Consider the following 27,189-nt stretch of genomic DNA (forward strand, 5'->3'; position numbering starts at 1 on the left):
GCAGCAGACTTCCCCACAGAGGAGGAAACAAAGGCTTGAGAGGACTTGGGATTTGCCTGAAGCCAGAAAGCTCTCTCACAGAACACTGACGGTAATGGGGTTGATCGTGTATATTCTTTGTACCTCTGTGGTCTTAACAAATGTCAGTCACACGAAGCTGAGAGAACCCTGATCTCACTTACAAATATCCAGAGCTCTCTGATCTTATTGAAGCTGCTCGGTGAATAGCAAGATGGGATTTTTTAATTCAGGACTTCTCATTCAACACAGCTCCTGAACTGGGATTTTCCTGCTGAACTACCGTGACCCGTTTGAGCTCTTAGAGCAATGGATGAAAACGCTCACAAGTTTGGCTGCTGAGTGGGTTCAGAACACCTCCAAACTGCCCAGCCTTTGACTTCAGACAGGTTAATTGGCTTTGCTGGATATCTTCATCTGCAATATGGGATATGAGAGCAATAATGTATTTCATTGTGCTTTTATTAGTACTAAGCAAGAAAACACATGTAAGGGGTACAGCAGTGACTGGCCAGTACATCTGGGAAATATTAAATTTTAGCCATAGCTGTGTTACTGCTCAAGGGTACAAACTAGGCTTTATGTGTCATTGCAAGCCATGACCAATCAGAATGACTGACACACTGACATGTGTGCAGGATTGCAGATACTCAACTTGACAAAATAAATCTTGTGATGTGACAGGAAGCAAGTTTCCTCCTTTCTGGGCCTTAGTAACTACATCTATAAATTGTAAAGTTTGAACAAGGCCAATCTCAATTCTCCCAGCTCTCTAGTGCTCCATAGAACTGACTGATTAACAGTGTGAATGTTTTTGTTTAGAGAAAACACCTAGAAAAATACTCGAGAATGTTTTGATTGGCACATTGGGGAGGGGCTGCTAATGTCTTGATGTCACCTAGTTGCTGTGGGACAATGATCTTGTACCTTATAAAGATTTATCAGTTGTATTGCTTTAATAAGACACTGATTGGCCAATAGCTAGGCAGAAAGTATAGGTGGGGTGACCAGGCAGGAAGTAGAGGCAGGGCAAGGAAAAAAGGAGAATTCTGGGAAGAGGAAACTCATAATCCAGACACAGAGGAACCAAGATGAGCATGCCTCACTGATAAAAGGTACCAAGCCACGTGGCTAACACAGACAACAATTATGGGTTAATGCAGGATATAAAAGTTATTAAGAAGCCTGAGATAATAGGCCAACCAATTTATAATTAATATAGACCTCTCCTCTATGTGTTTCTTTGGGACTGAATGGCTGCCGGACCAGGAGGGACAGAAACCCCTGTCAACACCTAGTTTAGTAGAGGCCAAAGAGAAAATGCATAGGACAGCCTCACCTAACAAAAAGAATCATTCAGCCCCAAATGTCAGTAATAGGAAGCTGAGAGACCTTGATCTAACTTACAAATACCCAGAGCTCTCTGATTTTCTGGACAATGGCCTTGTGTTTGTCAAGTTGCCAAGATGCCCAGGAGAACAGAACTCCTCGATGCAGTAGAATGGGCTATTGATTGTCCCTTGTGCTGACACCTCATGCTCTCAACTATCATCATATTGATCGAATTGGAAGCAAGAAGTTGGCCCAAGGCATCTTTAATTTAAATTTGGAATTATTCCTGTACATCGCAGAAGCCCACAATGGCTCTGCCAAAGGTGGGGAGGACATTCCTCTACCTAAGACTCTAGAGCCTAGGACAGAGACAAAGTCTCTATAGATGTGGTGTCCACATCACGAGATCTGTCTCAGCATAATCCTTAGTTTCCTGTCCTGTCTCAGTTCACATCCTGCAGAGGCAGCTCAGCCCCTCTGGGGATGAGGAAGAGGGCACACTGGACAGTGGAGTGGATTTTGAGCTTGGTGGCTATTGCAACCTTAAGTAAGTTCATGGCCTATATACACGGCAGGGTGGTGGTTTCCTTGGTCTCATCAGCTGCGAAGGGAAGGATGCCCCTGAAGGTACTAACATCACATGATTCCAGGTTTGTTTGTCTTGAGGAACTAGAACAGTGATTCTCAACCTGTGAGTCATGACATCAGATATCCTGCATATCAGATATTTACATCATGATTCGTAGCAGTAGCATAATTATGGTTATAAAATAGCAGGGCCATAACTTTATGGTTGGTGTCACCACAATGTGGGGAAATGTATAAAAGGGTTACAGCGTTAGCAAGGTCGAGAAGCACTAAGCCAGAGGCTTAAAAACCCGTGCACTTTGAACGGTTCTGTTCCCTCATTTCTCTTTCTCGGTCCTCCTCATCCCCGACTCTCCACTCCAACACAGTCTCAGTCTTACTGGAAAGAACACAAATGAGGGGTGGGTGTGGTATCCAGTTCAGATAATGCCACTTTCATTTCTTCTATGTGTGTATCTGCATATCTACACATACAGACACATGCTTAGATACAGATACATGCTTCCAGCTGTTCAATGGGGATTCACATGGCTGCGGCGAGCACAGAAGGATGCTGAAGCGATTTTTTGGGGTAGTCATTAGTGAGATGCATTGCCTTCCTGACTCTAAGCCACAAGGATTATGGCATGGCCACATGGGAGGTGTTAACATCCCCTCACACTCATTGGTATTGTAGGGTTGTCTCTCAAAGTGATCTCTAACTCCAGCCACCCAGACATCAGCAATTCTCTGCCTCAATCCACAGAACCCTAGGGATTCACTGCTTGAAGGCTCAGCAGCTCCAAGCAGCACTCTCTAGTCTCTACCAGGCTGCCTGACGAGGGAATGCTGGAAATGGTAAGTCAAAATAATCCATCCACGAAGCAGGCTTGTTCTGAGGCTACTACTGGCCCTGCCTACCAATGGATGGGAAGCCCTATCCATTGGACTTTCCATTGGAAAAGAACATCAGGACATAAAAAAAGCTCTAGTTCCTGAGAACTGCTTGTCTGAAACAACAGGCAGCTCAGGCACCTGACACTCCTTATGTTTAGTGATCAGAGTAAAGCAAGAGACCCAAAGAGGCATTTCAGTCCAAAAGGATGGGTGTGAGTCTTGCTATGCCGTTAATATTCTTACTGGTACTGGATGTCATTCCTCAATGAATACTATGTATCATGAACATATATCCCCTCCAGACCTTCTATCTAAGTCTTCATAAACCCCTACCCCAGCATCCTCCCTTTCTCTCCAGTGAATCCAGTCCAGTTGGTACTGCCTATTTGCATATATATGTGGGGCCATCCACTGCAGCATGGGGAACCCACCAGCAGCCATACCCCCAGTGAAAAGTGAATTCTTCCCCTAATAATCATCAGTTGTCAATAACTCCTCACACAGGGCTCAGGGCTCAGGGCTCAGGGCCCATCTCCTATGCATGCTGGAATTTTAACTGGTCTGATCTTGTGCTGGGGACCACTGCTCCTGTGAGTTCAAGTCTGCAACATTCTTGTCATGTCCAGAGAAAGAACAAATAAAACTCAGGAATACAAACAAAATAATAAAAAAATTCATTCCTGTTGGGGTTGCTGTGGTATGGAGTTCTTCTATATACAACTGAATACAGACAGATCCTTAGCATGGGATGAGGAACAGACTTCACAGAAAGCCCCTAGGAAATCTTGTCACCCAATTGAGAAAGCAGTAGTCGTAGTCAAGATTCCACCTGTGCACACCGCAAGGACAGGGGATGGATGACAGGTATTTGTCAAGAGAGACTCTCCTCAAAAGAGGTTTTCTTGGGAGGAAACAAAATCCTTGTATAGTTATTAAATCAGAAATTTAAAAAACTATCATCATTACAAAGAAGGATCATCACCCTTGCTCATTGGAAAGTCATCAAACACGTGATCACTCAGAGTTGAGACCCTGGCATGCTATTTATAAAATTATGAAAGGAGTAGAGACACAAAGGCAGGCAGTTTGGTTTAAGTCGCTTTCCCATGTCATTCCTTGTAGAGGCATGATGGACCACTGAGCGAGCAAGTCACACTTCCAGGAAGTGTAGCAACCTTCCATGTTGTCGGCCTTGGGTGACTTCAGGGTAGGCCACGTCTGGAAAGTTCTAGAACAAAGCTCTCTTCTAATCTCTGTTGGGTTAACACTAGGGTGTGTCCTTGGCTAATCCTATTTTCAGGATGCATAATCTCATAGGATCTGCTTGGGTGGCTACACTATTCTGTCTTTTTCCCTCCCTTGCTCACGTTCCGCTGATAAAACCCATTTTTCTGGCATATGAAATTGATTTCATGGCAGCTGTTTAACATTCTCTTTAGCTGTTTGCTTCTTGGCTCCATCTGGACCTTAGGACATGAATATCTTTAACTTTCACACATTAAGTGCCCAGTCTGACAGCTGGTCCTCTGGCCTTTGGAAGGACCACTAGCCAGGCAGTTTGGGGGATTCACAGATCAAGGCCCAAGGCACCACCTGGGCATATTAGCAGTAATGGTTCAATCTGGACCTAGCCATTAAAGGACAATTGTGAGTCTTAAGTAGATGTTAGAGCCTGGAAATGTGAATTCCAAAGCCAAATAACCTTCTCAAAAAAATCGATTGGAACCTTGGGAAAGACTTACCCATGCTTCCCTGGAGTAGGCACCAGGAGAATCTCTCTTCCAGCTTCATTGTGGGGCAGTAGCTGGGCAACGTATCTCCCGGAGGGTTGGAGATGTCTGTGCACTGAGACAGCCAGTGTGCAGTGCTCGCTGCTGCTCCTCATCCAGGGGCTCAGAATGGTGTGCTTGGAGTCTGCAGAGGTGTTCAGCAGAAGGAAGGAGCCTGGGAAGAGGAAGGAGAGCAAATCTGAAGATATGTCTAAACAGGAGGGCAAGGAGCAGTTTCGTGGAAGGATACCGCTTTATTTGTGCATCCACACCCAGTCCAGTTGGTCCTGGAGGAGGTGGAAAGCAACCAAGGACATGACCTTGACAATCGTTCAAGACCAAGTTCTAACCTTTGGTGGTTTGGATGAGAATGACCTCCATAGGGTCATAGATTTGAATGCTTGGTCACTAGGGAGTGGAACTGTTTGAAACGGATTAGGAGGTGTGGTCTTGGAGGATGTGTGTCACTGGAGATGGACTTTATGGTTTTTGAAAGGCCAGGACAGGTCCAGTGATTCTCTCTTCCTGCTGCCTATGAATCTGGATGTAGAATTCTAACCAGCACCATGTCTGCCTGCATGTCACCATGCTCCCCACCACGATGACAATGGACTAAACTTCAGATAGTGTAAAGAATCCCAGAGAAATGCTTTCTTTTTAAAGAGTTGCAATTGTCATGGTGTCTCTTCGCAGCAATATAACAGTAAGACATAGCTTAGCATCCCCTACTTAACTGGTTCTATGCTCCTATGCCCTTAAGCCTTGGAGTGGTTTTGTTAGTTTGCTTTTTTTAACGAAACAGGAAAAAAAAAAGCCTCTATTTCAAAGAAACACTCTTTTTGCTTAGTAGCTAAGTGATTTGAGGCTAAACAATAGCTTTCTTAGCTTTTGGCTTTAGAAGGTTTGAGAAGGTTTAGTTTGAACTCAGTAATCTCGGCAGCTCCATTTCAGATCCCAAGTCTCTCAGTCATGTGACTTGGCAACTGGTTCTCACATAGCAAGACCCAGAAATCCCCACTGGTGCCACACATGTGGCAGAGCCTCCTTCTTGGACGAGCTGGATCCTAGTAGCACAGGCCAGATGACCTATAAGAAACAGACATTCCCAGAGATCGCTGCTCGCATAAAAAAGGTGGCAGCGTTTTATTGTTCCAGGCACTCCCTGCCATGCATTAGTTTTCACTCGCAGTGCTCCTGCACTGAGCTTTTCCACCAGCAGATGCTGCTCCTTTCGCAGCAGAGAGACTTAGTGCCTCGACCCCTGACTTCCCTTGTGGGAACAAGCTAATGAGGACTCAGCCTTCTCAAAGAGCCTCCGGTACTCGCCAAGGTTTCAATTCAGTTTCCCAACTATGCAAATGAACTGACGGTCTGGGGTGAAGAACGGTGAAGAAGAGAGTGTAGAATCCTCACCAGGAGCAACATCCAGAGAAAGATGGCGTTGCTCCACGAATCGGAAATTCGCAACATGGTAAAAGTAGGTAGCGGTAACTTAAGGTTCAAGTGAGAGCAAGGATGCTTCTGAGCCATTTGGAGGACCTAGGGTCAGAGCTAGAATCTGCACTCTTTAACATGGCCTGTGGGCATCTGGAAAACTGCCCTGTAGCTCTTGTTACATACTCTAAATCTAACCCTCAATTTACAGGGGAGGGGTGTGTTCTCGTCATGAGCATAGAGCACAAGAGAAGAGGTTAGAAGTCCTGACCCAGAGCTGGGTATGCCATCCAGTACAACCCTTAGCCTCTAAAGAGAAGTAGACTATTGACCCAGATGGGGTACTAATGAGTCCAAAGTGTTTGAAAGTCAGGATCAGCCGCCAGGCCTCCAGAATCCCAAGCAGTACTCTCTCCCTGACATAGAGTCCTTTGCCTAAAATGTGGCCAGGTAAGCTTTGTCTGGGTGTATAGGTCAGGACTTAGGGAAAGGAGGAGCAGGTGAGCACTGGGCCACATCCCTTCCTGACTCACTTTGTTCTGCCTCCAGATTCCTCTCAGTGGCTAATTACTTTGAGTCACCATCTAATCACAGGCTCTCCCCTGGGGACACTGGCAGGAACAGGACAGCATCTTGAGGAAGGCCAATCCTGGCACAGATAAAGAGCTCTGTGCAAGAAATGTCCTCAGGAGTAGAGGTTACCAAGCTGTAACACACAGACTACAATGGACCAAGCACTCTGGGAGTCCATGAAGGAGCCTGTAGGTCCAGGTAGGAAGACCCATAAACAAAACGATCTTGACCTGAGAGGCTGGAGAGGTGCTTAGCAGTTAGGAACTTTTGCTGCTTTCCCATAGGACCCAGGTTCTATTCCCAGCATCCACACAACTGCTCACAATTGTCAATTGTTGGTTGTTGACTCTTTGGGGACTCACCACCCAGCTCCCAAATAAATACGCAGAGACTTATTCTTACTTATGAATGCATGGCCATAGCTTGGCTTGTTTCTAACCAGTTTTTCTAACTTAAATTATCCTGTTTCTCTTTAACTACATTTTGCCTCTGGGCTTTTTAACCTTTCTTTATCTATCTTTCTTTCCATCTTACTTCATGGTGACTGGGTGGCTGATCCCTGGTGGCCTCTCCTCCTTTTCTCACTCCTAGTTCTCTTTCCTAGATTTCTCCTCCTATTTATTCTCTCTGCCCACCAGCCCTTCCTATCCTTTCTTCTGCCTAGACATTGACCATTCATTCCTTTATTAGACCAATCAGGTGTGTTAGATAGGCAAAGTAACACGGCTTCACAGAGTTAAACAAATGCAACCTGAAAGAATGCAGCACATCTTTGCATCATTAAACAAATATTGCACAGCATAAGAAAATTAACGCAACTTAATATTTCAAAACAGTCAGTAACTCCAATACCAGGGGATCTGACACCCTCTTCTGACCTCTGATAAAGAGTGTGGGTGAAATGAAGGCAGTGCCCCTCTCTCCTGGAAGACTGCACACACGTGGACAAAAAGAAACGGGAAGAATCTGGCAGAGTTGCTGGGGTTTGGATCTGGAGTTCTCCTGCAGCGCTGCAGCTCTTTCTGGGTGTGGGAATTCTGTCCCTATAATTAGTAACACAGCGGCTCAGTAACTGGGCCTTTTCAAAGCTGACTGGGGGAATGGATTCTTTTTCCAGTTCTAATATGAGAGATGATGTTTATATGAAATTTATTTTTGCGCAACTGGACTATCAATAAGAGAGCAGGTTCAAAGTATTTTCATTCTCAATGAAACTCTGTAGCTGAGTGTTGTCTTTTCCCAAAAAAGGAAAAATACATTTCCTAAGCTCCTTGGGATGTGGTCTGTATAAATCTTTTAAAGTCAGTAAGGATTTCTCTCTCTCTCTCTCTCTCTCTCTCTCTCTCTCTCTCTCTCTCTCTCTCTCTCCCCTCTCTCTTCTTTTTCTCTCTCTGTATCATTCCTGTTTATTTTGCTCAGAATAGCTTGGAGCTAAGAGAAGTCTCCTAGGGTCCTGTCTAATTAAGAAGGAAAGCCTGCCCCCCCCCCACAAACCTTCACCCAGGATGGCCCCAGGGAATGGAGAAGCATATGAAAGGGCCTGGCCACACAGTGGCTGCCCCCTCGCTTCCTTTAGTGTAGACAGTTGATGGTTTGGTTCTCTCCTTGTTCCTCTCACTTCAACCAACAAGACATAAAACACGAGCTAGAAACCGAAGGTCATGAACCAAAAAGGTTTATGGTCATGATGTTAGCGGTCAGCCTGACTGTTGTCAATCCAGGCTCTACTTCTGTATCCTTATAGGCTTTCAAAAAGTGATTTAAAGTCTCTAGGTCTTTAGTATCCTCAAGTTTAATGTGGATACAATCTAATACACACACACACAAATATATTACATTTTTATTGATTTTTTTTTACTGAGCTCTGCATTTTTCTCTGCTCCCCTCCCTGCCTCTTTCCCTCCCCTTCAACCCTCTCCCAAGGTCCCCATGCTCCCAATTTACTCAGGAGATCTTGTCTTTTTCTACTTCCCATGTCGATTAGATCCATGTATGTCTCTCTTAGGGTCCTCATTGTGATACAATCTATCTTAAACATGGCTACTGTGAGAATGAAACCAAACAGCAGGCACAAGAGACCAGGGCCACGCCTGACCCATAGTAGGGTGTGTGAGAATGCCGGGGCCTTGATGGAGTACCGTGTCTACTGTGTTGTGTTTGGAAGTGTTTTATTGTCCCTTATTTGTTTGTTAATTAAAGTATTTATTTTTATGTGTATGGGTGTTTTGTCTGCATGTTATTTCTCTGCACCAGAATATGTCAGGTGCCCACAGAGGCCAGAAAGGGCATCAAGATCCCCTGGGGCTGGAGTTATAGAAAGTTCTGAGCCACCATGTGAGTACTGAGAACTGAACCTGGGTCCTTTGGAAGAGCAGCTGAGTTCTTAACCACCGAGCCATCTCTCCATCCTCAGAGACTTTTTGATCTAGCACTGAACTGGAATTGGATCAATCAGAGGGACTAAGTTTGAGCCTTATTCCTGTCAGGGCCATGCTTTCTTTGTTTATACAATGAAAGAGTCGTGTCTCTAAGGATCCCTTCAGCTAGAAACTGTCAGTAATTCTATCTGCCTGGCTAGAATATTAGTAATCTAAAGGAGCCAAGTCAAATCTCTAGGCCCCCAGTCCTAAACATTCTTCCTAACTCATCTCTCCGAGGATTCTACACCAACCGTTTCAATCAATTGCCCAAGCACACGGTGAACGCTCTGCAGAGAGTAAACGGTGACTCTTGCCTTGCCATCCTCTCTCCCATATTACACAAAGGCATCCTTAGGAATGGCTCCTGGCGTAGCTAGCATCCCATGTTCCATGCCTCTGCTCTGAGGCTGATATCACCTGTCTGGTACCGAGCACAGTACCACAGTGGGTACTCAATGATTTTAGAGAATCAAAGTGATACATACAGGAACAAACAAGGAAGGACAACTTAGAATATTTGTGGGGAATGGACACCAAATTCTGCTTCTCCAGCCAATCCCAGCCCCTGGAAGGCATAGGTATAAGGATGTCTAATTTCTTCAGATCACTGCCCACATTAATCAAAATATGATCCTAGTGTTATTTGTGGGCACAACTTCAGTTTTTCCACATTAATGATGTTATAATGATTCTACATAAATGATGTTATAACATTTTATAATCTTTTATATTTTTTATTTTTATATAAATCTTTTAGATTTTTTTCATCTTTTATTTTACTAGTTCCTTGAGAATTTCACTGTCTGTTTGGGTTATATTCACTTCTCTCTCTGCTCCCCTTCTCTCTCCATTAAACTTTGTGTCCTCTGTGTTTTCCCATTGTTTTTTTTTCTTCCTTTCCAATAAAGTCTAATTTGTGCTGCACATTTATTCTTCAGCTGGTGGCCTTCCACTGGGGCTTGGTTCACTTACCAGGAGCCACACTCTTAAGAAACAACCACTACCACCACCACAGCACCGAATCTTCCTTTCCCAGAAGCTGCAACATCTCCTTAGTGAGGGGTGGGACTTTGTGCCCGCTTCTCCTCTCCAAGAGAGGATTTGGCTTGACCTGAGTTTGCACAAGACTTGTGCATGCTGTCATAACCACGGAGTTCATCTGTGCAGCTTCCCTGCTGTGCCCAGGGGACATTGTTTCCTTGTGGTCCTCACTCAGGGATCTGACTCTTCCAGTCTTTCCACCTCTTCTTCCTCATGACCCCTGAGCCTTGGAAAGAGTGGACGCACCCCTCCCATCTCTTATCCTGTGGGCATTGTAGTCTCAGGTCTCTGTCTAGTCACCATCCAAGGCAAATAGAAGTTTCTCTGATGAGGTTGACAGACGCACTACTTTAGAGGCATAGCAATGTGTCGTTATTGGCTTTTAAATCTTCTTGCTTTTTAATTTAATTTTAGGTCTTAGGCTGTGCTGGGGATCAAGCCTAGGCCTTGAGTATGTTAGAAGTGCATCCTACCCTGGAGCCACCCTCCCAGCCCTTGTCTTGATTTTTAAAATGTCTTCTACTTGTTTGCAACTGCTTAGCTTTTGAACTTTACAAGAGGCTTTTCTTGCTTGTTCTGCAAGCTTCGGACAGCTGCTGCGGGAGTTACTGCTTACTGCCAGCCAAGCTATTAGTCACCTTGCTCTTAAGTCTTCCCGACTCATCCGACCCCCACTTCCGAGTCAGCTATATTTTTTCTTCACCTTGTCAAGGTTGTGTAAGAATGATTAAGGCTTTTGTGTTCTGTTTACACACTGATGCCAAACATCGAAAACCAATAAACAGAACTTTTATCTTGATGAATATTTATTTATTTATTATTCGCTGCAGTGAATAAGGGTTATATTTCTAATCTTCTCTACAGGTTCAAGAAGATACTGTATGGCAAGGGAACTGCTTTGGGCGTCAGCGGGATCATCTGGAATCTCTATTTGTCTCCCTGTCTCTGTCTTGTCTGTCTGTCTGTCTGTCTCCCTCTCTCTCTCTCACACACACATACACACACACATACATACACATACACATACACATACACATATATGCACACACATACACACATATACACACACATACGCATACACACACACACACACAGAGTTACGTGTCAAAATTGTGTCACATTGGCATTATGACTTCTCTGCAACGTTCCCAGGCCCCAGGAATTTAATTGCTTTTTTCCCCTTTAATTTGGTTCACACCTGACTCTGCTTCGACACGTCACTCACACTTCTGTTTTGCTCCCTACAGATCTTGACTTATCTGAATTTGTCCTCCCTGGGCCTGCAGTACAGCCATAGTTCTGAAACCTCTTTTCACTGGTAGTCACACTATCTTTGGAAAAATTAAAGTTTTATACACTCACATATGTGTCTTATATTACATCCTCTTCCCTCTCTTCTAGGAACTTCTTCAGAGAGTAATTTTCTTGAGGATCTTTGAGCATTTGACTCATTTTTATTTCACCTTCATTCTTGGGTGACTGGCAATATGTCCTGGCTCTGGTTTTCATGTCAGAAAGCGCATCTCTGAGACCTGAAGGTCTAGCCTTAGAATTTCCAAGCTTCCATGTGCCTGAGGAAAAGGCTGATGCCTACTTTACTTGTAATTTCTTGATGCTTTCTTTTGCTCTTTGGGAACTTTTAGGATCTTTCTTTTTTAAAAAAAATAGTTTTATTTTTAATTATGTGTAGGAGTGGGTATACACACGTGAGTGAGGTGTCCGATATCTTGGGGGCTGGAGAGATGCTTCCATGGTTGAGAGAACTTCCTGCTCTTGCAGAGGACCAGAGTTTGGGTCCCAGCACCCATGCCAGGCAGCTCACAACAGCCTATACCTTTTTAAAAACACTTTATTCTAAAGTGTCCTATATCCCTTTTTCCTCCTCCCCTCAAATTCAGTTCCTTCCAGTTCTTTGCTGATCTTCTACTCTCTGAGGCTGCCCTGGGTCCCCCCAACCAGTTTCTCAGGTGCCCTTGTTTTCTTTGCCACAGCATGGCCTAATGTTCCCCCTTCCTGATTGGCATCACCCCAGCCTCATAGAGCAAAAGTGAAACCAGTAGCCAAGTGCCAGGGAATTGTGCCCTTTAGGAAGAGAAGTGGAAGCTGGCATGCCTCCTGTTCTAGGTGAATTGTCTGGTGGCGCTACCCGATTACTCATTGGTGGATATATTTTTTAGGATCTTTCTTAACCTAAAGCTCTAAGACTTTTTGGTTCAATGCATCCAGAGGCACATTTTTATAAGAACATATTGACGGCTTCTCTGGGCTTTCATAATAACAACAATAATAATAAGAACAATAATAATAAATAACGTGTTTCCTTCATTTCAGAAAAAAATGTTTTATTGTTTCTGTAATATTTATTTGTCCCACAGTCTTAGTCGTGAATCCTTATCTTTTAAGGTAATTGTGTCACCTGGCTTGTCTGTCTTTCCTGTGTGTGCCTCTTCTTCATACTATTGCTATGTGAGGCGATCCTTGATCAGTTTCTCATATTTAGACAGAGACTAGGAAGGCATGTTCATAGGTGGGTCTTATTCCTCATGTTAGGAGTTCCCTGATGGTGGTATAAGGGGCAAGCCATTTTACAGACATCTCTCTCCCTAGTGACACTATGAAGGATATGCCACTCTGGGCATCAACAATCTCACTCTCCTTGGAATCTTTAAAGAGGAACTCTACTTTCCTATCCCTTGTAATTGAACATCCTACTGTCTTTTCTCCCGGAAAATGTGATGGATGAGGAGTGGGTACCGTATGGTAAACACACAGACCTTCTCATTCATCCTTCTTGCCCTTGCCTTCCTCCCAGAGATCCTCCCTTCCTACTGCTCTCTCAGGTGTGTAGGAAGCCCCCTGTCACATACTCTGAGCCATTCTAGTCTACTTCCTCCGTCCACCCTTTCTATTTGTGCTTAAGGAGCCTCCTCTCCTGTTCTGTGGTGATTCAGTATTTACTACTCTGTTGAACTCTTAGTATACAATGTTAGGAAGACCTCAAGAGGGAAGGAGAGAAATGTGTGCTCGTTCTACCTTGCTGAGAAAGAAGCCTATTACTCATGTTCTTGGAGTGAGAACATGAGCAAACAAATGCACGGGTAGATGGGTTTCCATCACATTCAATCAAACATGACTCTGGATCATTGGCTAATTGTTCATAGTGCAACAAACTATCAGTTCATCATTGTAAGCTATAATTCATTCACTGATCATGATGACAATGTTGTTGTGTGGGTATTAAGGAGCAGCGGAGGTTTTAAGGGCTAGGATATAGACAGAAGTGCTCTATGGTGCATACAGAGCTCACATTGACACATGGCCCCAGAACAGCACTGGAGGATAATATTACACCAGCTCCCAGTGTGTCCTCAAAGAAAGCAGCCCTGTGGGGTCTTAATAGGCATTGTGAGACAGTTCTGTGAGCCAAAGAGCCGCATGATTCTTGGAGTCAACAAAAACAGCAAGCCCTTCTGCTGAAGGATGTTTCAGAACTAAGATGTCAGTAATAGTCTGACTCTCCAGGAATGGACCACAAAGTGGAGCATCACCCAAACCCTCCCATCGTGTGTGCTATAGAAGCACTCCTTGAGTGTAGTTTCACTCCAGAAATCACTTGCAGAAAGGAAGAAGGAAAGAAATCACAACATGCAAGAAGGCAAGGCAGAGGTGAATGTCTCCATTTCTCTCTACTTCAGTATAGTCTGTATTTAAATATATCACCCCTTATGCCTTCCATGTTTGTCTGAATCCCAGACCATCTGGCAAATGGGACCCATACTCCTCCTTATGACAGAAGCATGCCTGTGGGAAGCCTTCTTTGTACTGGGTTTTATCTGAGGAGACTCTTAATTTAATCCCATATCTGACTTTGGGTATGCCCTTTAAGCTAAGTCAGTCAATAGGTTAATTGCTTGTTGTATTGAGGAAACACTCCAAAGAACACAAGTCCAGGACTTCCCCAAGGACAACTGCACATGAGTGGTGGATCTGGAACTTGGAGCAAGGTTTTCAGATTGCTAACCCAAACAAAACCATAGCACTCAGAATCAGTCTGTCCATGATTGGAGCCTATGAGAATGTTTTCAGCCAAATAGCCCATGGTTTGGTCTGCAGAATCCACACCATCATTTTCCTCAGCACTCAACTCTCATGATACTGAGGATCAGGACCAGCAATCAATCTCAAGCTCTTCATTTGTCTTTCCCTGGTGTTATAAAGACAGGTGGGGCCCAGACACATGGGTCCTAATTTTGAAATAATTCTTGGAAGGTTAAAATGGACCCACACTGTCTAGGTAGTATCGGAGGTCTGTTTATATGACTCTTTGCATTGGTCAAAGCATATAGAGTTCCTGGGAGAATTTCCTTATGGTTTCTTTTCCCAATCCAAATTCTTCTACTGTATGTAGCCTTGACCTGTTTGTTAATGTATAGAATGGAATTGTGAAGAATAGAAGAATAGGTAATGTCATCTCCCACCGGCATGCTTTCCCAAGAGGGGTGGGACAAACGTACAAAGCATCAAAGATCTAGAGGCTTCTGGAGAACATTTGGTCCAATCATTTCCTTACAGCCAGGTAAAGAGCTCAGTGCAGCTCATGGCCATAGCTATATTCTCTGGAAGGCAGCTGGGCAGCGTTAGGTTCCAACTCCAGTGCACTTTGGCTGGCTCACACCATTTCCACGTGAGATATTTGGAATTATTTCTCTTTCCTTTCTACAATAGAACTTATATGGATTGTTGTTCTTGACCTTCACTTGGGGTAGAAGTACTTTGAAGAAAAATGATATTTACTAGCTTTCGAAATCAAACAATTAGAAACCAAGTGGACTCATTAAGGGAAGTAAGGAAGATGTAAAGAGGTGACTTTTCTTATTAGTCACAACACAGTGAGTCAGGTTGTAGCACATAAATATTGACACATTTGCACATTTAATAAACCTCCTAAAAATGAAAAACAACCCCTGAGGTCCAAGCTAATTGAGGCAAAGTTTCCCTAGAAACCATAAGACATATTTAGCCCATGTGTAGAATGATATTTGTATTTTGGTATATGTAGACAAATATAAAGACAGATAAGTACATGTATTTATATTTTCACACATCTCTATAGACATACATCTGTGTGTATATGAGTATGTTTTTATAAATCTCGCTTCAGATCTCAGACCCTGTTAAAAAAAATAAACTTTTTTTTTTTTTTTTTTTTTTTTTTTTTTTTTAGAGAAGCACATGTCTGTTTTTGTTTTAATCCATAGGTTTTCACTTAGGAAAAGGAGGGAAAGCCAGTAACTTCTGCATAGTGAATACATGTCCTGGGAAGTCAGCAAGCAAAGATAATAAAAGCAAAACAAATAAACAGAAGGAAACAGAAGTTAAAGTGCTGAGAAACCCTCCCCCCCCCCCCCCCCCGAGAGCTCATTTTGGTAATCCTCGAGGAAAGAGAAGAGCACTTGATCTGACAAGAGGGAAAAGGGGAACGGAAAGAAATGAAACAACTGATTTAATTCCTTGAGAAAGCAAGGGGAAGGGGAGGTAAGAGCATCTGCTGCTGGATGCAAAGGAGGGGATGGAGTTGGAGGACAAAGGGGCTCACCGCTTTGGAGAGAAAAGCACAGGGGTTTTCTTTTCACCTATATTCACAGCTCTGGAACCAGGTTGTTCAATCTGTGCTTTACCCCCCAAGATGTCAAAAGTAGAAGAATCTTCCACGTGCCTTGTTAAATGTTAGCAAAGAGGTAGCAGATTTTGCTACATTTTTCTGCGCATCCCATTGATTATGTTTAGTAGAAATTTTAAAAGAGTTTATTTTCTTTTTAAATTGTGAGTGCATGTCTATGTGGGAGTATATGAATGTGAGTACTGTTGCTCACAGAGGCCAGAAGAGGGCCTCTGATCGACATGAGCTGAAGTTACAGGGAGTTGTGAGCTGCCTGATGGATGCTGGGAACTGACCTCAGGTCCTCTGCAAAATCAGTACTTCTTTTTAACCACTGAGCTTTCTTTTGCAGACCATAATTAATTTTTTTAAAAATCGCTGTTTCTCTCTTTTTCCTTGCAGGAGCCTTGCAAGATCCCAGATCTACATTGATGTGTGAGTTGTCTCTCTAGTTTCTGTGGAAGCACACTTGAGAAAACAACTGAAGACACGGAGGGTTTCTTTTGGCTGGCTGTTTGAGATTCCAGTTCATCATGGCAGGGAAGTCCTCACAGCAAGGAGCTTGCATACAGACTTCACACTGCATGTGCAGTCAGAAGTGGAGAGTGGTCTGTGCCTGTTTTAGGTCCCTTTCTCTGTTTTCGTCAGTCTTGAATACTGTCCACTCACATTTAGGCATGACTTCATACCCTAATAACAGAATCTCAAAACTCACCCACAGACAGACAAGGTCCAGAGGTTTGTCTCCTAAGTGAATCTAGAACCTCTTGACGATACTGATCGTCAGGATGAGTACGTCCTAGTGTCTGAGTATTCCAGACACTTTGGCTCTCCACAGCTCTGCTGCTGAAGGAGGAACCTGGGCCATAATCAGACCAAACTGTGGAGTGCTGGTATGAGGAAAGACTGAAGATGTGTGTGCTCTGTCATCTGTATACCTTCTTGGATCCCTCGGTAGGGGCCTAGAGACCATCTGCCTATTCCTCTTCATTGTTCAGAATTAGGAATGTGCGTGCAAGGAGGGAGATCTTCATGATACGGTGGGCAGAAGGCTCTGGAATTACCCAGGGTTCACTTAGCCAGTCTTTCCACTTAAAGCTTACCCACCCTTTTCTAGTTTGCAAATAATAGCTGTGTTCATCATATTAAATAGAAACCACAGGCCACTCTCATTGTTCTAAACTCTGTAGTGCCTTCCACCTGACCACGGTCTGAAATTAGAATTTCCTGGGGCTGGAGAGGTGGTTTGGCAGCTAATGGAACTTCCTGTACAACCATGAGGACCTGAATTTAGGTCCTAGCACCCAGGTAACAAGCCAACTTTGTCTTGCTCATGGCTGTAACCTCATTACTATGTCAGGTAGAGACTGGTAGGGTTTGGGGACTGGCTGACTGCCAGCTTATCGGGGGAAGGGGAACAAGCTTCAGGGAGAGACACTGCCTCAAAAGCATAAGTGGCTATTATTCAAAAGAAGAGAGAGAAGGAACGATGCCCGACACCTTCCTCTGGCTTCTGAGACTGAACACAGGCATGCACACCCCCCCACACATGTGCACACATACATTTCACACACATGTACCATACCCACACTCATACACCACACTCACATGCATGCAAGCACACATACAAAAGGAAACAAAGAATTATAAAGCAGTTTCAAAAAACAGAATCTCTTGAAATTTATGGTCTACAAAATTAATCAATAGCAAACCACACAGTTTACTCCCCCAACACCCACGCCAACTTTCTTCTTTCTTGTCCTTCTCATTTGCTGAGATTCATAGTTGAAAAAGTAACTTGGTTTAGTCATCTTTCCTTGCAGGTGGGAGTGGCTAAGGGACAGTTGTGATCAGAGAAATACAAGCAGCCCTGAACTGACACTGTGCCAGTTTCAGCAGATCATAAAAATACAAGATTCCTATTCGACACCATCTTTGTTAGCGTTTCTATTGCTGTGGTGAATGAAACACCATAACCAAAAGCAACTCGGGGGAAAAAAGGGTTTGTTTGTTTGTTTTATCCATAGTTTCATAGAACAGTTTACCATAAAAAGCAGTGAGAGTAGGAACTCAAGTAGGGCAGAAACCTGGAGACAGGAGCTGATGCAGAGGCCACCGAAGGGTGCTGCTTACTGTTTGCTGCTTTTGGCTTGCTCAGCCTGCTCTTAACTCAGGACCACCAGCTCAGGGATGGCCCCACCCACAATGGGCGGAGCCCTCCCCCATCAATCATTGATTGAAAAGTTGCCCTACATGCCTGTCTACAGCCTGACCTTGCTGAGGCTCCTTACTGAGGTTCCCTCCTCTCCAATGACCCTAGCTTGTGTCAAGATGACACCAAACGAGCCACCACAGATGCGATGCCCGATGAATCACAAACAACATTTTGAAGGCAAGCATTGTAGGAGGCACGCTGACGCTACAAAGACCACTGGCTGTTTATCCAAAACGCACATTTAACTGGGCGTCTTATGCTTTGTCTGATACTGGATGGAGATGTGGGGAGAAAACTTTCCTTTTCTGATTCCTCCTCCTCCTCGTCCTCCTCCTCGTCCTCCTCCTCGTCCTCCTCCTCGTCCTCCTCCTCCCCTCTCTCATTTCCTTCGTTTTCATCCCTGGAATACGGACATAATTCCTGGAGGTGGACCCTCTATCTACGAGCATAAAGTGACATGGAATAGAAAGCACATATAATAGGAAGGCAACAAGGGCCATGCCACCAACGGTGGTGTTGGATATTCACACTGGGTCTCAACTGCCTATGCCAGGCATTCAATTTTCTTTTCCCTTTCTAACATTTTATTTCTTCTTATAAGTTAGCACACAAAACAATGGGTTTCAATTTGACATTTCCATATATATGTATGATTGTACCTTGCTTTTATTCTCGCCCTCCACTACTCTCTGAATCTCTCCTTTCTCCCTTTACTTTCTGTTTATATAATATATATCAACTAGATTCTACATATGAGAAAGAATCTGATATTTGTCTTTCTGTCTCATGCTTATTTTACTTAACAAGATGATCTCCAGTTCAATCCAGATTCCTGCAAATAACATAATTCCATTCTTCTTTATGGTTGAATAAATTTAATATACACACACATATATATATTTATGTAATCACATTCTTATCAGTTCTTCTGTTAATGAATATCTAAGCCAGCTCTGTCCCTTGGCTAGTAAGAATAAAGCAAGCATTTCTATGGTGTGCTGATATCGGTTCCTCAGGCAGACGCCCAGAAAAGCTCCAGCTGGAGTGTATGCTAGATTTGTCTTTAGTTTTTATTTTGACATCTGATTTCCATGGTGGCTTTACCAGTTTACATTGCCATCAGCAGTGTTGAAAGACTTTAATTTTTCTATATCCTTACCAGAATTTGTTGTTTGCTTCCTTGATTGTGGCTTCTCTGACTAGGGTGAGACAGAATCTCAAAGACCCACTGATCCCAATGAAAGAATCCTCTTTGTGTTGCAGCTGATGCCCAGTGTAGGGCTCCCCATCACAAGCTGGCCACTAGCACCCAGTGCAAGGCCAGGGTCGGGCTCCTTCCACAGACGTTCACTGGGTAGATCACTGAGATGATAAAAGACGGTAATTCATTTATTTTCCCGTATCTTATCTAAAATAGAGTCAGACTTCGTTTTTCATGTTGGAGAGGATGTTTTCCCTCTTAGAACTGAATGATGGATACAGAAATATTATTTATTCCACAAAACAAATCAATTTTTGAAATGCCTGGAAGTTTGGGCTCTTAAGTTTAATGTTTTTCAAATTGTAGTTTGTAACCCATTAGTGAGCCATTAAATCAATTTAATGGGTCATGGCCATTATTAAATATGAAGTAGAAGGAGGAGACTAGCCGGAGAAGGAAACAGATGAACTTTAGAAATATTTTTACTGTAAATATCCTTTGGGAAATTATGCTTCTCATTCATCTGCATGTAGATGCACACATACACATGGAAATACACACACAGATACACACATACACAAATATACTATATATCTACACACAAATACACATACATATACACACACAAAATACACATACATATACACACATACACAAATATACTATATATATACACACATACACATACACACATACACATATACACATACCTATATACACATACACAAATACACACATATATAACACACAATACAATACCTATATACACATACACAAATATACTATATATATACACACATACACATATACACATACCTATACACACATACACAAATATACTATATATATATATACACACATCACATACCTATATACACATACACAAATACACATACATATACACACATACACATACATACACACGTGTCTCATGTTGTTTTATAAATGGATTATACTTTTTAAATAAAAGCCAGTCTCAGAATGAGTATTGTTCATTTGTGGAAATGACATTGGTCCAGCCTTGGGCCCTGGGCTACCCCTCATTCTCTGGAGAGGTCATCAATTTGGGTAGCTCTTGAGGTTTAGCTGACTCCCTCCTACAAGCAAACTTAACACAGCAAAGAGAAGTAAATATTCTCTTTAGATGTTAGCCAAATGGGTAACTGGGTAGCTAAAGTGTGGCTGAAGAAGGTGATGATGGAGGCTGGGGAGAGGGGTCAGGTAGGAAACTGATCTTTACACAAGGTCAATGACTCTGTTGTCACGCGCGTTCTTGCAGAAGTTAGGCTGTGGTGACAGGCACCTCCAATCCTAGCAAGAGAGACAGCAGAACAATGGAATTTACTCACAGTCTAACAAAACTGGGGAGCTCTAGGTTCCAGGAGATACTGAATCAAAAAGATAAGGCAGGAGGCATTGGAGGAAGACACAGACATCAGTCTCTGTACACATGCTCACATGTGTGTACGCATGTATGTGTGTACCAGAGCATGTACATGGACACACAACAAACTCAGGAACTGGGCTCTTCATTTGATTTTAATTAATTTAAACTTTTAAAAATGGACATCTTGATTATGCTACTATAAAACTATGGAACAATCTGGGCGTGTGACACTAATTTTTGAGATACATATTTTATGAAATACAGATGAAATATTTCAGTCACAGATTTCGCTTCAAATTAAAATGTGATGCCAGTATAAAATGCACACTGAAAAAATAATACAAATACTTTGTTAATAATTTAAGACTTATTAACTTTTTGAAACGATAATATTATATAATATTTATATAATATATATTTAATATATATTATATAAAGCCCTATATATATTGGGCTAAGTAAAAATGATAAAATTAAGTTCACTTGTTTCGCATTTCTTTGGGTAATGTTGTTTTTACAAAATACAAAATAGCATTTTATTTTTTGCTTCAAATGAGTTTACTATTGGACGTCCCTGCTCTGGGGATGAAGAGTCTTGCTTGCCCTATGGCATTGGCTTAGAGAGTGCTTCAATCACCCTTACAGCCCAGACCACTTGACTCCAAATCAGAGGTTCCTCAGGCTGAGCTAAAGCATAAAGCGGTTCCCACTTCCCCAGGCCTCCACTCACCTTATCTGAAAAGACAGAAGGCAGCAGGGATGCTAATAGAATTAGCTATAGCTAACGTTTATCCACTGCCTTCCACACCATCACAACTACATTAACATTTTACCAAAATCACTGCGGTTGATTGGGCAACAACCCCGGAAGGTTGAGTAGTGTGATTGCTATGCTTGCTCTTCAAATGAAAGAAAAATGAGGTTCAGAGATCAATTAAATTTCTGTCTGCTCAAGGGAATACAGATGAAAGGCCAGGACCTAGGAGATCCGTGCAGGTGAGTGACGATTAGGGGCTGTCCCGGGTCGCAGCCCTGCCCAGGTAGCTGCACTGTGATGAGGAGGCAGCATGCAGGGGTATCCCTGGACCCCTCTGAGATCCATTTCCTTTGGGAAATCATGGCTGCCCGATCTTGCTGCCGATGCCAGCACGGCAAAGCAAAATCTCCCAGCTCCACAGCCTCTGAATGTACAGATAAGGCTCATGAAGGTGACTCTGGTATCTGAAAAACGTTGCTCCAAAAGACTGAAATGCTGGTTTCATTCTTATGGGTACTTAGTGATTGTGTACAATTGGTGAGACTAAATGTCAGTGACAGCTTTACATACAGGAAGAAATCACACTTTACCAAGAAAATGACTCTTATTTTGTTTAAGAGATTGTTTCTACTCATTAAATACAGTCTAGAAGAAAATGATAAGGAAATAAAATTACCTATCATTCTGCTACTCAAACTTCCTATGGCTTTTGGGCATTGTTCTTTCATGTGCTTTGGACTTAAAAAATTAACATTAACTACTAAATATATTTGTCCCGTGATCTTTCAAATTAGCATCATGTCATGAGCATTTTCTAGGTTTTCATGTAGACTTTGCAAGCATATTTATAAATACTAATAGATGGCAATGCATAAGGCATCATATGGAATGTGTAGTTTAAATCATTAGATTATTTCCCATTATTTTACTATTATGCCTAAAGTTATGTCCTGTGCCTGTGAATATCACACTCTGGAGGGTACGTCTACCCACACACATCTACAGCCTTTAACTATGCCTCTTGTTTGGCCCAGCAATTCCCTTTCCAGGAATTTTCTTGAAATAAGCATAATTTGTTTATTATAAGTTGTTCATAAAAAAACGTTTTTGGGAGCTGAGAGAACTGCTCAGTTGGTGAGGGTGTATCATGAATCCCTGAGTTTGATACCCAGCTCCAGATAAGCTGGGGGTATGGGTGCACCCCAGACCTTGGCAAGTGAAGGTAGGATGAGAGTAAGTGGAAAGGTTATCTTTGTGTCGAGTTGTTTATAAAGATTTTCCAATATTAGTTATGTAAACCAATGCTTAGAAATAGAACAGTCATTAAAGTGTATGGTGTATCTATGCAATTAAGGACTCATGAGGCCATTAAAATATTGTCTTTAAGCATAGGTCAGGCTTATTAAATATTAAAATCAATGGCTTTTCTTTTATTGAGTACTGAGCACCATGTTATTTAGGATATAATTTAAGTCTTAATAATGTATGTGCTTGATATTATTCTCATCCTCTTTGTAAAGATTAGGAAAGCAGCCTAAGGTTAGGTGACTCCTCGGGGCCAAACAGCTGGTAGTAAAATAAGTGAAGGGGATCTAGGTTCAAACTCTGGTGCCGTCTCCATGACAGACACTCTTGGTGTAACACTAAGATGTTCACTACTATGCTTTAAATTTGAAATGTCTGTCATAGACTCAGATATTTTGGTTGCCAGTTGGTGGTGCCTTTTGCGGGAAGGTCCAGGAACATTTTGGAAGTAGAGTCTCATGGGAGAAAGTGGATCCCTAGGTGGGGAGGGAGACACTTGAGGCATCATGGTCCAGCCCCACTTCCCGGTCTCTTTCTGCTGTCTGGGATTGATGTGCTGTGATGAGCCTTTCTTTCTGCCTTCTGCCTGAGTCAGCTGCCAACCCGACACAGCCCTGGGACAGCTGAAGGGGTCTGAACTGCGCAACCTCCCAGATCAGACTGGCCTTATGGCCAGGTTTATGAGGAATTGTTTTGACTGCTGATTGATGTGTGAGGGGCCAAACTCATTGTGGGTGATGTCATCCCGAGGCAGGTGGGCCTGTGTATAAGAAAGCAAGCTAAACAGGAACCAGAGAGTAAGCCAGTAAGCAGTCTCCCTCCAGGGTTCCTGTCCTGAGCTCTTGCCCTGACTTCTTTCAAGGATGGACGGTGGCCTGGAAGTGTAAGAGGAAATAACCCCTTTTCTCCCCATGTTGCTTTTGTTCGTGATTTTGATCACAGAGCAGAGAAGCAAAGTAGCACATCTTTCCTGCCTGTTGCTATGCCCTCCCTGCCATGGTGGACTGCGTCCCTCTGAAACCATATGCCTAAATAAACCCTTTGTCCCTTACACTGCTTTTCTCAGGGTATCTTATCACAGCAACAGAAAAGAAACGAAGGCAACAGTCTGTCACTAGGCAGAAAAGAAACGAAAGCAACAGTCTGTCACTAGGCAGAAAAGTCAGCTTCAAAAACACCATGGATGCTACAATCCCAATTTCGTAAAATGCAATATGTAGATGAATACACCTATGGCAAAATAAAATACTTGAGAGCATTCACCAAAACACCAAATGAGCAACTCTGCCTGGTAGAATATTGACATATATAATATTTAAACATGTATAAAGGTATGCAGATATGTGTATGTGTGTATATATGATTTTCTACATCTGTTACTTGAAAAACTTTGTAGTAAGATATATAACATAAGAACAATCCACTTCATTAAACCCTTATACAGCAACTGTCTCCTAGTAGCTCAACACAGCCTGGCAGCTGCTATTCTACTTTCTGTCTCCATGACTCTGCCTAGCCTATCTTGAGTACATGGAGTCACGGAATAATTATTTTATAACTGCCTTATTCATTTAGCACAATGTTTTCCAGGCTCATCCACTTGGCATCATGTATCAGAACTTCATCTAAGGTCAGGTACCATTCTATTACATTTATATGCCACTTCTTGTTCATCTATTGATGACAACTAGGTTGCATCTACATTTGACTATGGTGACTACTGCGGCTATGACCACTGGTCATGTGGGTTTGGTGTTTGCTTTCCCTATTTATGGTAATTATTTAGGAATGGAACAGGAGTGTCATGTGATAATTCATGGTATCTCATGGTGGTTTTGTATTGCATGTCCCTAATTTCCCTAACTCTGGGTCTTAGTGAGTTCTCAGATTAAGACGAGTAAATCCAAGGGTGGCTCCCTACGCTTATATGGTCCCACTGGAGAAATGTCCACGGAAACCCTTCGACCACTTTACAGTGGGAATCTGGGATGTCTCTGTCGTTTGAGTGCTTGGTCCCCGAATTCTGATGCTATTCTGAAGGCTATGGAGCCTTCAGGAGGCAAGGCCTTGGAATGCCATACCCACCCCAGTTGCATCTAGCTTGTCCTGACTCCCTGGTTTGTGACAATAAGAGGCATCTACACCACATGCTTCCTGCCACCCTGGATGAAGCCATTTTACCATATCCTCCGCACTAAGATGGATGGAAACAGCGAATCCAAATAAACCTCTCCTCTCTTGTTCTGGTGGGTATCGGTACGGTACAAAGTAGCTAATACAGCCACTTAAAAACTGGATTGTTTGCTTTCATATACTCTATTTTTTTTTAAATAGAAGACTTTAGTGGTATATGATTTTTTTTTTGTGAACAGTGTACACCTGATTGAATATGTTCCCTACTTCCTTACCCCAACCTGCCGCAGGGATGAAGTTCCCTCTGGCAGAGCACAGACTAGACCCCCTGACACTCCTCCTCCTACTCTTGCCCCATGCCAGATGCTGCCGCAATTCTTATTGATGCTTCCATATTTGATGTTTCCTTCCTTCTGAAGGCATTGCGCCTTTGTTCATGCTCTGCCTCACACTGAAAAGCCCTCCCCCCCTTCTTCAGTCACACAAACTCTAATCCCCTTCTACTTTCAGACTGGGACCATTCTTCAGGCAGACTCCCTGTGATTTGAATGCACCTATTTCAACCAGAGTTTATGCTGGAACTTAATCTCACTGCGGTGGTATAATAACGTAAAATAAAATAAGTCCTTTAACAAGGAGATGTAGTCATCCAGCCTCTGCCCCAAGAATGGATTGGGGCATTATTATATGACTGGGGGAACTCGCTAAACCTCCTTTTGTCCTTCTTTGTCTTCTTCCATATGAGACACAGTAACAAGGTTCCATCTTGAAGCAGAGAACAACCCTCATGGGACACTGACTCTACTGACACGTTGATTTTGAACTTCCCGGCCTCTATAACTATAAGAATAAATTTTTATTGCTTTATAATTACTCAGCCCTAGGTGTTGAGTTCCAGCAGCACAAATAGATTAAGACACCTTGCAACCCCTGCAGAATTCTCCCTGGTCTTGGTCACGTATTTACTGTATTCTGTGGACGCCTCTGTCATTTCTCTGTATAAATAATGAGATTATTTCTGTCTCTTTCCCACAGGGGATGTGCATTCTTGAGAGTAGGGGTAGACCTTGGTCCTTTTGCTCCCAAACAATGTCTACCACACAAAAAGGGCTCAATATTGCTTACCAGAAACAAATTCCTGGATTTTTGCTAACTGTTAAATTGCTAAACAGAGACGCTTTGGATTTCTATCTATCAGCAATGTACAGGTTTCATTGAACCCTTGTCTGAACTGCGAGTGTTAGCATTTGTGGTCTCGAGTTGTATGCCTTTAATTACGAGTAATGTTGACTCATTTCCCCATGTGCTCTTTAATTGGCTGTTTCTCTTCTTTTGTGAATGTTGTCTGTTGAGATTTATTTTGTTCAGTTATCTGTTGGAAACATGGCGTTTTCCCCATTGATTTGTAAGAGCTTAAAACTAAGCCACCATTAACCCTTATTCTATTTGCCCCAATGAATTTGCCTATTTGTTCTTTCCCATTTACTTTTGTTTTTATTGTAAAGTATTTGAATAGTTTTAGGCTCTCAAATCTTACATATACATTAGGTTTCCCAATTTGCCTTCTTAGATTTATGAACTTGAGTAATCCATAATGACTCTGCATAGAGCTACTTTCGATAATATTGGCTAAGAATAATCACATTAAGGGGCTATCAATTTATGAGTCTTTGGCTAGAAACTTTAAGCACAATCATATTCATAGAAACTATTAAGTAAGTGGGGAAAAAAGAAAACACGGAAGTTAGGTGAAAAGTCAGGGAAATCGTTAACAGATTTATTCAAAACTTCTTCAGTTATCATTAAAGAGAGAACAAAGCCTTGAATTCCAATTGAGATCTAAATTGCAAAATAATAGTCAGGGCTAGAAGAAGGGATGTTAAGAAAACAGCTTTAAGTGCCAGCCCTGGGCATACATGCTTCACAGGTGAGCTGGCTTTTCATAGATTGATTGTCAATGTTTAACTGTCTAGAAACGGCCATTACATCAACACCCAGGTAACTGATGCTCTCCACTGGGAGGAGCCAAAGGAATTCCTGGTCATGCTGGGCCAGGATTGGGCGCAACAGTCGACCAAATCTGAGTATCTATTTCCCTTCTCTAATGGCCATGTCTATACAGTTTCCCAGTCCTCACCAGACCTGGTGGCCCGATCCTCAAGGCTGCTGGGCAGTGACCGTTTGATGGCCTCACTGATTTTCTTCATCGAACAGGTTTCTGTGGGCACTGGGGTTGGTGTAGGCTATTGTGCCAGGCGATTTGCAGCATGGTGACTCCTCAGTCATAGAGCCACAAACCAGGATTGGTCAACTGTAAATATTTGATAAGAACATATCTATAGGTGGGCATTGAAGTCTGCTTCCCACGCCTGCTCATTGCCTGTCTCTCTTTCCTTGGACCGGATCTAATGAATAAAATTTACACTGAAAATCCATAACTAACAGGTACAGAAATGGATGGGGAACTGACCCCAGTGAAAA

At 42.7% G+C, this 27,189-nt stretch overlaps 1 protein-coding gene across 1 annotated transcript in view; it reads right to left on the bottom strand.

The window, feature by feature from the left end:
* Alk (ALK receptor tyrosine kinase) overlaps positions 1–27,189 on the bottom strand; it is a 723,384-nt gene that overhangs the window by 325,421 nt on the left and 370,774 nt on the right. The window contains exon 4 of the mRNA XM_050162985.1: positions 4,557–4,758. Coding sequence (XP_050018942.1) covers positions 4,557–4,758 — 202 coding nt within the window. The remainder of the gene's footprint in view (positions 1–4,556; positions 4,759–27,189) is intronic.

The sequence above is a fragment of the Alexandromys fortis genome, unplaced genomic scaffold, assembly GCF_014885135.2.
Source record: "Alexandromys fortis isolate MF-2015 unplaced genomic scaffold, M_Fortis_MF-2015_v1.1 scaffold_148, whole genome shotgun sequence".
NCBI lineage: Eukaryota > Metazoa > Chordata > Mammalia > Rodentia > Cricetidae > Alexandromys > Alexandromys fortis.